Source organism: Stenella coeruleoalba, assembly GCF_951394435.1.
Source record: "Stenella coeruleoalba genome assembly, chromosome: 2".
Lineage (NCBI taxonomy): Eukaryota > Metazoa > Chordata > Mammalia > Artiodactyla > Delphinidae > Stenella > Stenella coeruleoalba.
In genome coordinates, this window is record NC_137147.1 from 83,005,651 (window position 1) to 83,018,702 (window position 13,052).

General features: G+C 40.7%; 1 protein-coding gene across 4 annotated transcripts in view; it reads left to right on the forward strand.

Moving 5' to 3' along the window:
* The first annotated feature begins 8,748 nt into the window (after positions 1-8,748).
* EIF2AK4 (eukaryotic translation initiation factor 2 alpha kinase 4) overlaps positions 8,749-13,052 on the forward strand; it is a 114,408-nt gene continuing 110,104 nt past the window's right edge. For all 4 annotated transcript variants that reach the window (XM_079914486.1, XM_079914487.1, XM_079914489.1 and 1 more), the window contains exon 1: positions 8,749-8,906. In XM_079914486.1, the coding sequence (XP_079770612.1) occupies positions 8,763-8,906 (144 nt within the window). In that variant the 5' untranslated portion in view covers positions 8,749-8,762. The remainder of the gene's footprint in view (positions 8,907-13,052) is intronic.

Genomic DNA, 13,052 nt, shown 5'->3' on the forward strand with positions numbered 1-13,052 from the left:
GTTTTAAAGTTAGTGTGTAGTGCTCAGGATTCATTTCCCTATAGAAATAATAAACAGGATGATAGGGTTCCCAGGCAGAGTGGGGCAAAAAGAAGGAAAGGCTCTGGGGATTAAGGACTCCCAGGGAGGTCCTACTCAGTCTGTAGGTCTACCTAGCTCTCCAAAGGTCTACTTTCTTCACAGTGTTTAAAAGAATTACTCTTCTCCTTGTGCCAGCAGTCCACTCATTTAACTAATGTTAATGCCCTGTGCTGGGAAGGCAGGAATACAGAAATGTGGAATAGAACAGATTCTCGAAGCTTTCTCCAATCACCTGTTCCTTAATCATATACCTCCTGGGATTTGCTTAGGGATTTTACCTCCTATAACCATGGGAAAATAGGTATGATGGTTAATTTAATGTGTCAACTTGATAGGGCCACGGTTGCCCAGATATTTGGCCAAACATTATTCTGGGTGTGTCTATGAGGATATTTCTGGATGAGATTAACATTTGAATCTGTAGACTGAGTAAAAGGATTGCCTTCCTTATTGTGGGTGAGCCTCATCTAATCAGTTGAAGATCTGGCTAGAACATAAAAGCTGAGTAAGAGAGGATTTCCTCTGCCTGACAACCTTCGAGCTGGTATATAAGCTTTTCCTTGCCTTCAAACTTGAAACATTGGCTCTTTTGAGTGTTAAGCCTGGTGGCCTTCAGACTGGAAGGACACCATCAGCTCTCTTGGTTCTCAGGCCTTTAGACGGGACTAGAACAACACCATCTACAATCCTGGGTCTCCAGCTTGCCAACTGCCGATCTTGGGACTTAGCCTCCAAAACTGCATGATGATAAATCTCTGTGGTAACTTTTAAAAGCTTATTTCTGGGCTTCCCTAGTGGCACAGTGGTTAAGAATCCGCCTGCCAATGCAGGGGACACGGGTTCAAGCCCTGGTCCGGGAAGATCCCACGTGCCGCGGAGCAACTAAGCCCGTGCGCCACAACTACTGAGCCTGTGCTCTAGAGCCCGCGAGCCACAACTACTGAGCCCACGCACCACGTCTACTGAAGCCTGCGCACTCTAGAGCCCGTGCTCTGCAACAAGAGAAGCCACCTCAGTGAGAAGCCCGTGCACCGCAACAAAGAGTAGCCCCTGCTCGTGGCAACTAGAGAAAGCCCGCGCACAGCAACGAAGACCCAACACAGCCAAAACTAATAAATAAATAAACAAAAATTGAAAAAATTGAAAAAAAAAAGCCTATTTCCTTCTCTGTTTTTTCTCTTACACTCCCATGGTGTGGTGATAGGCAAAATTTACGTGTAGGTGGGTGCTAATAACATCTTTCCAAACCTATAGAATGAAATAGGATCCATTTATGTTCCAAAGAATTCCTGGATTCCAACTTTCTTGGGCATTTATTGAAGAGCAGGAAGGGAGCTGAGTAGGGGACAGAAGAGATGGAATAGGACTTGGGATAATTGCAAAGCCCAAGGGGAAGGTGGGGGGAAGTAAGGAGGAGCCTATGGGTTTATTTCCCCTTCCTTCTTCCTTTTCATCATGGAAGGTCTCTTCCTCCTGCCTCCTGTCCCCAACACTACACTCTCACATGTCCCTGCATGGCCTCTCACTAAAGATGGAGAGAAGAGAAAAGCTGGAAGTGTTTTGAGTCGGTAAGCCCAAGCAGCAGTGTGCTGAGGAAAGAGGGATCCTTATGGCCCCAGGCTACCCATCTGGAATAAGTAGTTCTATTTCCAAATGGCTAATTCTATACCTATACAAAAGACACAGACAATGCAGGTTATTATGTAAACATTACTAGTGTTCAATGGTATCTCATTCTCCTCTTTTTCCGGGCACACAGAAGACTATTTTTCTTGGCTGTCCTTGCAAATGGGCAGGGCTATGTGACTATAATGACTAATGATATGTGATCAGAAGTGACGAGTCATTTCTGAGCTGTGGCAGTGAAAAGCTTGTTGTGATTTTCAAATCTCTCTGCTGCCCTGCCATTGTGATTGTGGAAGGGGACTTGTGTTGAAGAGCTGAAATATTGAAGCAGCCTGTGTTTCTGAGCTACCATATTGTGGGGGGGGGGGGGGGGGGTTTGTGGATGCCCTAGAGACCACCCAGACATAACAACAAATTTTATATAAGCAAGGAATAAACCTTTATTATACTAAACCACCAAGATTTTTGGAGCTGCTCATTATCACAGTATAACCCAGCCGATCCTGGCAGATAGAGTCATGAAAACTGGGGCCTGCAATATTTAAGACAGCATAGACTTTATTTCCTGGGAATGGAACATATTGAGTTAGGGCTTAAAAAAAAATCTCTGTGTATATTGGTGGCAATAAGGATATCCTAGGTCCTTGTAAAATGAAAGTGGTAGCTGATAATAAAGTCTCTGGGCATCTTTGAATTGAACTACTGGAATATTTCATGTCCAAAAACATACTCGTCTCCAATAAATTTATGTCACTTAAATAACTTTTTTGGGGGAGTACTTAAGCTTAGTATACTCAGATTGTCTCTTTACACAGGCAAACCTACCAACTCCCTCAAGATAAAGAGTCTAGTATCCGGGGCACAGGGAAGGTGGGCAGTATGATGTTGGTGTCAGTTTGACGTGGGTTTGAATGCCTGCTCCCCTATTTCCACTTGTGACACTGGGCAGTTACATGACCTCTCTAAGCTCAGTTTCCTCCTCTACCAAATAGTGATAAAAATGCCTATATTGCAAGGCTGTTTAGAGGACAATAAAATACCAAATTAATGAAAATCTCTAACAGTACCTGGCACATCATAGGAAATCAATGAAACGTAACTATATAAGATTGATTCCAGTTTATTGATGCTTAAAGACAACAAATATCAAAAGGGAAAAAAAGCATCATCTTTCAACATTTTAAAGAATTCTCTCTTTGTAGATATAAATAAAGCACTGCCTAACAAGTCCTGTATTTCAAAAAATGGAAGAACCACTTACTTTGCAATTAACAAAGGACAAAATGGCTTTTGGTTAAAGATTTAGAAGTCTACAATTTAGCCTTTACATTATTGGGCTAAATACGTTTACTTTATGGTTCTTAGTTTGGGGTATGTTAAATTACCATCAAAGAAATTATCTGTTGGGCTTCCCTGGTGGCGCAGTGGTTGAGAGTCCACCTGCTGATGCAGGGGACACGGGTTCGTGCCCCGGTCCGGGAAGATCCCACATGCCGCGGAGCGGCTAGGCCCGTGAGCCATGTCCACTGAGCCTGCGCGTCCGGAGCCTATGCTCCGCAACAGGAGAGGCCACAACCGTGAGAGGCCCACGTACCGCAAAAAGACAAAAAACAAAACAAAAAAAACAAACAACAAAAAAAGAAATTATCTGTTTAAAAAAGCTAATACTAATAATTTACTAATTATCGTAAGTAATGTAATTAGTATAATAATTTACTAATTATATTTACTAATAATTTGCATATTCCAAATTATCTCAATATGTGGACTGGGAAATGGTTTTCTACTGATATGAATCTATAACTCCTAATGCAGTTTCCTAATTTGTAATAGTCCTTGCACCTATAGATTGCTATTAAATTCATCAAAAATATCTGGAAGGCGAGAGATTGAATACCCCTTCCCCCAGAAAGCCTCAGTAATTTCATATACACAGACACATAGACACATGCACACACACATCTACACATAGTGATTATAAAGCAACCTGACTAATTTTTTAATAGCAAGTATGCCAAAACTAAAATATCCATGAATATTATCACCTTTAAAGGAGTCACCTTGGGAAGCTGTTTAACTGTTGAAGAATATCTTAACACTTATTTGGGACTCTCTTTTATAACTAACTTCAGAAGTTGGAATATTCTTTCCTGTATCATAAAAGGAAACATTCTTTTGCTGATGGTAACAAATATGTCCTTTAAGAATAAATTTGAATTTTCTGATAGAGCCAAAAGTTATCTAGGACCAGTTCTGGTGAATTAAGTGATCAAGACAGTATCTTCTTTGCTAAAAGATGAGATATGACTATAAAATACTACGACTCACAGTCTGACTTGTAAGTAATGGCACAGCTTTGGAATAAAAATATATACTTAACTTATTCCAGAATTTAAAGGACAAGACTCATTTGGATGTATAAATATGTAAATGCATACAAATACCCACAAATCGATGCAAAATTAAAAAAGCAATTTTTATTTCATAATTTCTTGAGCAGCAGGAGCCACCTTGCCTCTCCTACTCCTGCCAGGCCACAGAGAGCTGTAAGAACAATTAAGTGCTTTTACCTCCTACAAGGAGACAGGAGAGAGGGCAGGGCCAAAAAAGTATTCAAAGAAGTAATGGCTGAAAATTTCCCATATTTGGCAAAAATCATAAGCCTACATATTCAAGAAGCTGAGTGAGCGCTAAACATGATAAACCCAAAGAAATCTATACCAAGACACATCATAATCAAACTTCTGGACACTGACAAAGAAAAAAATCTTTAAAAGTAGCCATAGAGAAATGCCACTTTACTTATAAGGGAAAAACAATGTGAATGATAGCAGAGCTCTAATTGAAACCACAAAGGCCAGAAAGAAGTGGCATAACATTTTCAAGGGCTGAAAAAAAAGAACCACTGACCCCAAATTCTATATCCAGTGAAAATATCCTTCAGGAATGAAAGGGAATATAGTTTTAAAATTTGGGCACAACGACCAACAGTCTGGAAGTTTTTCTTTGGGAAGTTGAGGGTAAACAGCAAGACCAGGAGATGTACTTTTGGGGAGCAGGGAGGTCATGAGGAAGTAGAGTCTCTTCCTTGGAGAACTGATAAGGGTTTAGGGAGGGCCTGGAGAATAAGGAAATCTTGGAGTGTCCTGACAAATTGTCTGTGAACCCCAGTTACACAAAAACAATCTTACCAGTCTGGATGCTCCAAGGGTTTAGAGGTTATCTGCCGGAAGCCAGGCAAGTACCAGTCTTTACTTTCGAATGATCCAAGACTGCTGAGTTATTTCATGTAGAGCAACCAAATGCAATGTGTGGACCTTGTTTGGATCCTAATGCAAACAAAGCACTGTAAAACAAAACAAAACAACAACAACAACCTTTTTCTTTTAACAGATTATTAGAGTATAATTGACATACAATAACTTGCATATATTCTACAGTTTGATCAGTTTTGATATATGCAAACAGCTGTGAAACTATCACCACAATGAAGATAATGAATATATCCATCACTCCCAGGAGTTTCTTCTTGTCCCACTGGAATCCCTCCAGAATCCCTCCCTGTGGCTCATCTCTGTCATCCTGATACCAGGCAATGGCTTATCTTCTATTACTAAGTTTGTATTTTTAGAGTTTTATATAAATGGAATCATACAATATGTACTCTTTTGTCTGGCTTCTCTCACTCAGCATAGTTATTTTGAGATTCATCCATGTTATTATTATATAGATAGCATATTTCTTTTTATTGCTGAATAGTGTTCCATTGATTGTATTGATACATCTCAATTTGTTTTTACCAAGAAACAAGTTTGTCCATCACTTTTGATGAGCATTTGGGGTGTTTTCAGTTTGGTGATTAAGGGCTTATGAACATTCATTTACAAGTCTGTTTATGGACATATGCTTTCATTTCTCTTGGGTAAATAAATATCTAGCAGTGAATAGCTGTGTCATATGGTAGGTATGCGTTTAACTTTTTAACTAAAACTCATGATAGGCCTAAATGTAAAACTGAAAACTATAAAACTTCTAGATGAAAACATGGAGGAAAATCTTTGTGACTTGGAGTTAGGCAAAAATTTCTTGGATAGGATGACAAAACACTATTCATAAAAGATAAAAACTGATAAATTGAACTCCCTCAAAAGTAAGAACTATGCTCTTTGTAAAACACTGTTAAGAGGGCTTCCCTGGTGGCGCAGTGGTTGAGAGTCCCCCTGCTGATGCTAGGGGACATGGGTTCGTGCCCCGGTCCGGGAAGAGCCCACATGCTGTGGAGCAGCTAGGCCCGTGAGCCATGGCCGCTGAGCCTGCACGTCCGGAGCCTGTGCTCCGCAACGGGAGAGGCCACAACACTGAGAGGCCCACGTACCGTAAAAAAAAAAAAAACACACAAAACCAAAAAAAGAGAATGAAAAGGCAAGCCACAGACTGGGAGAAAATTTTTGCAAATTACATATCTGATAAAGGACTTACTTCAGAATAGAAAGAATTCTCAAAACTCAATATAATAAAAAAATACAATTTTTAAAATGAGCAAAAGATATGAAAAGACAGAAGATATATGAATGACAAATAAGCACATGAAAAGCTAATTAACATTATTAATCATTAGGGAAATGTAAATTAAGGCACAGTGAGATACTACTACACACCAATTACAATGTTTAAAATTTTAAAAATTGACAATAACAATTACTGACAAAGATGCAGAGTAACTATAACTCTCCTAAACTGGTGGGAATATAATATAGTACAACACTTTGGAGAACAGTTTGCCAGGGTTTTTGTTGTGAAATTTTGACTCTGAAATAACTTCAAACTTACATAAAAGTTGTAAGAATTATCCAAAGAACTCTCACATATCCTTCACCTAAATTCCCCCCAATGGTCGACATCTATGTTTGACTTATCATCTCTCTCTTTATTTTCTGAATCACTTGGGAGCTAATTGTATGTGTAATACCCTATTACCCCTTACGGTTTGAGTGGAAATTTCCTAATAGCAAGGACACTTTCTATTTGACCACAGTACAATCATTAAACTCAGGAAGTTAACACTGATATAATAATGCTGTCTAATCCACAAGACCCCCTTCAAATTTTGCTGATTGTTTTCATTATATCCTTTATAGGTCCAGCATACACTACAGATTCTAATTTTAGACAGATGGAGAATTTTGAACATAATTTGGGTATTAAATAATGTTAAGCAACTGTTATATTTTTAAGGTATAAGGACAGTATTATGTTCATAAAATGTCCTTATCTGTTAGAGATATGTACTTAAGTGTTTATAAAAAGAGTGATATGATGTCTGAGATTTTCTTTAAGATTCACTCCTAAGGAGGTGTGTGTGTGTGTCTGTGTTGAGGGGTGGGGAGAGGGGAGAAATGAAATAAGATTGAATAAGATTCTAAATTTGTTGAAGCTAAGTGATGAGTACAGGGGGGTATTGTAATATTTCCCCTACTTTTAATGTATGTGTGAAATTTTTCCATAACTACAGTATTTTAATTTAAAAAAATGGAGAAATGGAAGGATTTTAAGAACTGGGGTGATATGATCATATTTTAAATTTAGAAACATTACTCTGGCTGCAATAGGAAGAATGGCTTAAAGTGGGGCAAGAATGAAAGCAGTGACTAGTTTCCCAGCTGTTGAAGTCATCCAGGGAAGAGATGATGGTGACCTGAACCAAGTTAGTGGCAGTGGGATGGAGTGAAGTGGATGAATGGAAGAAATGGTAACTATCTGGATATGAGAGATGAGAGAGAGGGAATCCAGGATTACTCTTAGTTGGCTTGGGCCAATGGGGGGGGGGGTGCCATTTACCTAGACAGGCATCACTGGAAAAAGAACAGGTCCCTAGGGGAGGGAAAGAGGAGATGGTTTGAAGGGGCCTTGGGTCAAACTAGTGCCTTTGTGTTATCTGGCCACAACTGAGTAGATAGATGACGGCAAGATACTTAAATAATCATTATTTAGCAAATAGTATAAATAATCACTATTAAGCAAATAGTATAGGGGTAAGCAAGGCAGACAGAAGGAAATGTCACTTAAACTTAACTTGAGATAATACGATATGATTATTCTAAATCAACATGCAGCATTAGTAGCCAACTGAAAATGAAATGTAATGACAATGTCTGGGTAGATAAGTTATTTTATAAACTTGAAAAAATATGATTGGAGACAGGATATAACAGAAAGACCTCCTCAATTCACATTAAGTAAACTGGGCATGCAACATAATTCTCTTCATGGGAGTGTTGCACATAAGATGCCTGAGTGGAAAGATATTTTTCAGTTGAAATTGCATGGTGGTACTGTTTACCCCTAGGGTCAACATGTAGGAACAGAGAACATGCACTGGGATGTTGAATCTATGGTTAAGGGGACGAGTTCGAGGGTAAAAAACTGGCGGAGAGGGGAGTAGTGGTCTCGATTTTTACTCCTGATCGTCTTCTGGGAAGGCTTAAGCGGAGTCAAAGCGGCTGGAAAACCCATCAAAGTCTGCCCTTCAGAGTTTCGTCTCCTACCAATGCCAGAGTGAAGGAGTTCCAGCAGGCACTTCTGTGAAAGAGACTTATTTCGTGAAAAGCATACCCCTTGGCATTATCATTCCATTCTGATGGATTTGATCTCCCACGTCCCTGCAGGTTCCCCCGCTCAGTTCCCCCAGCAGAATGTGGGCTAAACCTTCCCCCAGCCTCGCTCCCATGCCGAGGCTGCTCACGCGCTAATAGCGTTCATGACACCGCTTCTCACTCAAGAGCCGGCCAGGGGCGCGGAGTTCCGGCGGGGATCCTGCTGGGCGCCGAGCCCCACCCCCACCCTGACCCCGCCCCCGGCTCGACGCCCCGCCCCCACGCCCCCTCCCGGCGTGGAGCTCCGGCTGCGATCCTTCCCCCAAGCGCGGAGCTCTCCCTATCCCTGACCCCGCCTCCGGCTTGGAGCCCCGCCCCCGGCCCCGCCCCCGGAGCGAAGCCCGCCTAAGGCCCACCCACCTCCGCAAGGCCGCCTTGCCTTGCCTTGCCCACCGCACTACCATGGCTGGGGGCCGCGGGGCCCACGGGCGTGGCCGGGACGAGCCGCCGGAGAGCTACCCACAGCGACAGGACCACGAGCTGCAGGCCCTGGAGGCCATCTACGGCTCCGACTTCCAGGACCTGCGGCCGGACGCGTGCGGACGGGTAGGAACGTGGCTTGTCTGGTCGGGGCTGCCGTGCTGCGGCCCAGCTCCCCTGGCTCGATCTACCCCGGCCAGGCCCGCCCGGCTCTGCCGGAAACGAACCGCCTACCCCAGCTTAGGATTCTGGAGTCCTTTCATCCCTCGCGATTCCACCCACGCTCACTTTATGTCCTTGCGCACGCAGCCGCTTCGCGGGTCTCCAGAACCCCCAACTGGGACGAATTCTCTTACAGCTTTTCCCCCCCGTCGGCTGCAGTCTTACCTGGCCCTGTTTCTTATTCCCACTGACGTTCCATAACTTCCCTGCCTCCTTACTGTCCTGCCTTTTTTCCTCCCTGACAGCCCTTGAGTTTGATACAACAGCGCATTCATAGGGACCCACTGCAACTTTGGGAACGCTTTGGGGGCTCTTGCACAGATCTTACTGATGCCTTCAGTCAGAAGTCTTACCTTCCCGTATGTGTTCAAAACTATTAACCATGTAATCCCATTGTACTCCTCAGGCATCCTCCCTGTATTGTGCTGTGTGGAGCAACTTTCCTCTGTACCTTTCAACAAGGCGCTTAGAGAGTATGGAATACAGTCTTCTTAGCTGTAATGGAGAGGGAGTGTGCTGAGTCCACCCTTTTAAAATGGCATTTGACTTAAAATATTATTTTCCTTTTTGTCTGGAAGTAAGTTAAGGCACATTATAAGCTGCTGATACTGACAGTCTTTCCCTCATCATCCTTGAAGAATTATCTACCAAACTCTTTATAGTATTATTTAAAAAGTAGTACCTTCTTTCATCTACCTTTAAATTTATTTATTTTATTTATTTTTGGCTGTGTTGGGTCTTCACTGCTGCACGCGGGCTTTCCCTAGTTGTGGTGAGTGGGGGCTACTCATTGCGGTGGCTTCTCTTATTGCGGAACATGGACTCTAGGCGCACCGGCTTCAGTAGTTGCAGCACGTGGGCTCCGTAGTTGTGGCACGTGGGCTCTAGAGCGCGGGCTCAGTAGTTGTGGCACAGGGGCTTAGGTGCTCCACAGCATGTGGGATCTTCCTGGACCAGGGCTTGAACCCGTGTCCCTTGCATTGGCAGGTGGATTCTTAACCACTGTGCCACCAGGGAAGCCCCCTTCATCTACCTTTAATTCTGGCATTTTACAACATGTGCCTTATCAGCACATCCGAGATTTTCTCAAGAAATAGGATCTTCAGGAGCTGTCAGGGCAAAACATTTTCCTTCTCACCCAATGTTTTCCTTCCTTCATTAACTATTTATTGTTCTAGGTATTGGGAATACAGTCAAGCACAAACCAAACCAAACCCCCTTCCCTCAGGGAGCTTACTTTTCTAGTGCTTAATTTCAAGAGTTATTTTTAAGCTAAAATAGTAAAAATGTAAATATTCCCCTTATACAAGCTTGTAATAAAATAACAATGTAACTTTCTGGTTATCTGGTAACTTCTCTGTTCCCAAACATTGAGCACCAGGAATTCGGCTCATGAAGCCAAAATACCTGTTGCAAAGTGTACACGGGGGCTCAGTACAAAGTTCCTAAGACTTCATTCAGAGACAGTTTATTTACTTTACACAGCTTAATTATCTGGTCCTAAGACTGCAAAAAAACAGAAAAGAAAAAGGTACTACTGTAGGTAGGGATACTGATAATCTCAGAATTTATAGCTGGTGGTCTTTATAACAAGATAGTAGAGCAAACAAAATCAAAAACTGTAATAGGCAGGTAGAAGGATTCAGATAGCTGTACCCTGAGGTACATGGGCAAATAGCCTTAACACTTTGCTAGGCAAATAATTGGTGGTCATAAGGATGAATCAGAATGTAGTCATTCAACATAGAGAACAGACTTGTGGTTGCCAAGGGGGGTGGGGTGGGGGAGGGATGGACTTGGAGTTTGGGATTAGTAGATGCAAACTATTTCATGTAGAATGGATAAGCAACAGGGTCCTACTGTATAGCACAAGGAACTATATTCAATATCCTGGGATAAACCATATTGGAAAAGAATATAAAAGATTGTATATATGTGTATAACTGAGTCACTTTGCTGTGCAGCAGAAATTAACACTGTAGATCAACTATACTTCAATAAAAAAAAAGTTTAAAAACGTTTTTTAAAAAAATGTAGTCATTCAACAAATACTTATTACTTGCCACTCTTTAGGGAAAGGTTATGCAAGCCCACAATCCTTTATGCAAAACCCTGAGACCTGATACATTTCAGAATTCAGAAGTGTTTGTGTTCATGGCCACATGTGCACATTCCATACTTACCTAATACCTCACTCAGTGTCTGGAGCAGCACGCAGAATCAAACACAGCAAACCATGTGAATATTCACACTCGGTGGGATGGTTAAAGACTATCAATAGCCTCATGTCAATTCAGGCCAAATTTGTTGCCAGTAAATTCAGCTCAGAATTATTGACCTGAGTAAACTTTAGGTTTTTTAAACATCTGAAGTTTTTTAAACTTCTTTTTGGGGGATGTGTTATAATGTAGATTTTGGTTTAGTAACATATGTACGTTATTTATAAATAACATTTTGGGAGTACATGCTAAAAATTATTTTACATACTAAAGTTTGGACGACACTAGTTGAAAATATAATTTCCTCTAGAGTTATAAATTTATTGTTAACTTAATTATCTTGGCTAATTTTCTGTCAGCCAAAGGTCTGCTCACTTATAATTCGATAGCTATTGTAAACCTACCTCCTAAAGCCTTGCTTTTGTCTCTGGGCCCACCGGTAGTGTATGAGTGCTTCTTTTCCTACATCTTCACCAACACTGTAGTGTCAGACTTTTTCATCTTTGCCAGTAGATAGATGAAACATTTTTACTTCTTTAGTTGTGAATTATGAGGACCACCTTTGTCTCTAAGCCATGGATTTTTTTCTGTGAACTGTTCAATGTTGTTTGGTTTATTTTTACACTCTATTGTCTACTTTCTTATTCATATGTCAGAGCTATTTAGATGTTAATTTATATGTTAAGAAAATTAGCATTTGGGGTCATATATTGCAAATATTTTCCCCTAATTAACCATTATGCATTTTGATATTTAGGTAATTTATGCAATTTTTAAAAACTTTAATATAGTCAAAATGACCTTTTTTTTCATTTTATTGTTGTTACATGGTCCCTGTGGTTTGTTTTTTTCCCTGCTCCAGTGTTACCAAAAGAATGAATTCTTCAAGACTTTCTTTTAATTCTTTCATGACTTTGTTTTTAAACTTCCATCAAATAAATATAGAAATAGCTTTTTATTTTTTAAAGTTCTTACCTCTGTCTGAGTATGAATCTAGGCTGCCCACTTTCACCCCCAACTAGCCAGTTAGACTAACACAGATGATTTTTTTCAGTCTTTTCCACTAATTTGAAATGCCACCTTTACATTGTATGAGAGTAGGCTGGCTTCATAAGGACAGAGTCTCTGTGTTTGTTCACATGTACATGCCTAGTTCCTGGTAAAAAGCTCTCAAAATTTTTTCATTAACTGAAATAATTCCCAAATGTATTTGGGTCTATTTAGAAAAAGAGATATGGGGGGAAGTCAATGATTAAGGCATTTGACATAAAATCTAATTTCTTAGATTTTACGATCATCATTTTTTTTTGCGGGGAGGGGCATCTTCACAGACTTAAAACCAAAGACTTGCCCAGATTATCTAGCTTGCACATGTTACTTTATTTCTAGATTTGTTGTTTTTTCACACAGACTAGTTTCTTCCCCACATTACAGCATGTGAGAATGGAGGCAGGTAAGAAACAAGAGGCCATGCTGAGCGAAGTCTTGCCATCAAAGGGGGATGTGATGAGCAGAATCTAGGTAACAATTCTAGACCAAACACCTGAAAGTGGTTTGAATTGTGTAACTTTTTCTTTTATGTGCTGTGGTTAAAAACACATGGCATAAAATATACTAGCTTAACAATTTTAAAGTGTATAGTTCAGTAATGTCAAGTATATTTACATGGCTGTGTAAAGGAAAAATTGTGTTAGTATTTTTTTTTAATTGAAGCATAGTTGATTTACAGTGTTGTGCCAGTCTCTGCTGTATAGCAAATTGACTCAGTTTTACACATAGATACATTCTTTTTTTAATATTCTTTTCCATTATGGTTTATCCCAGGAGAATG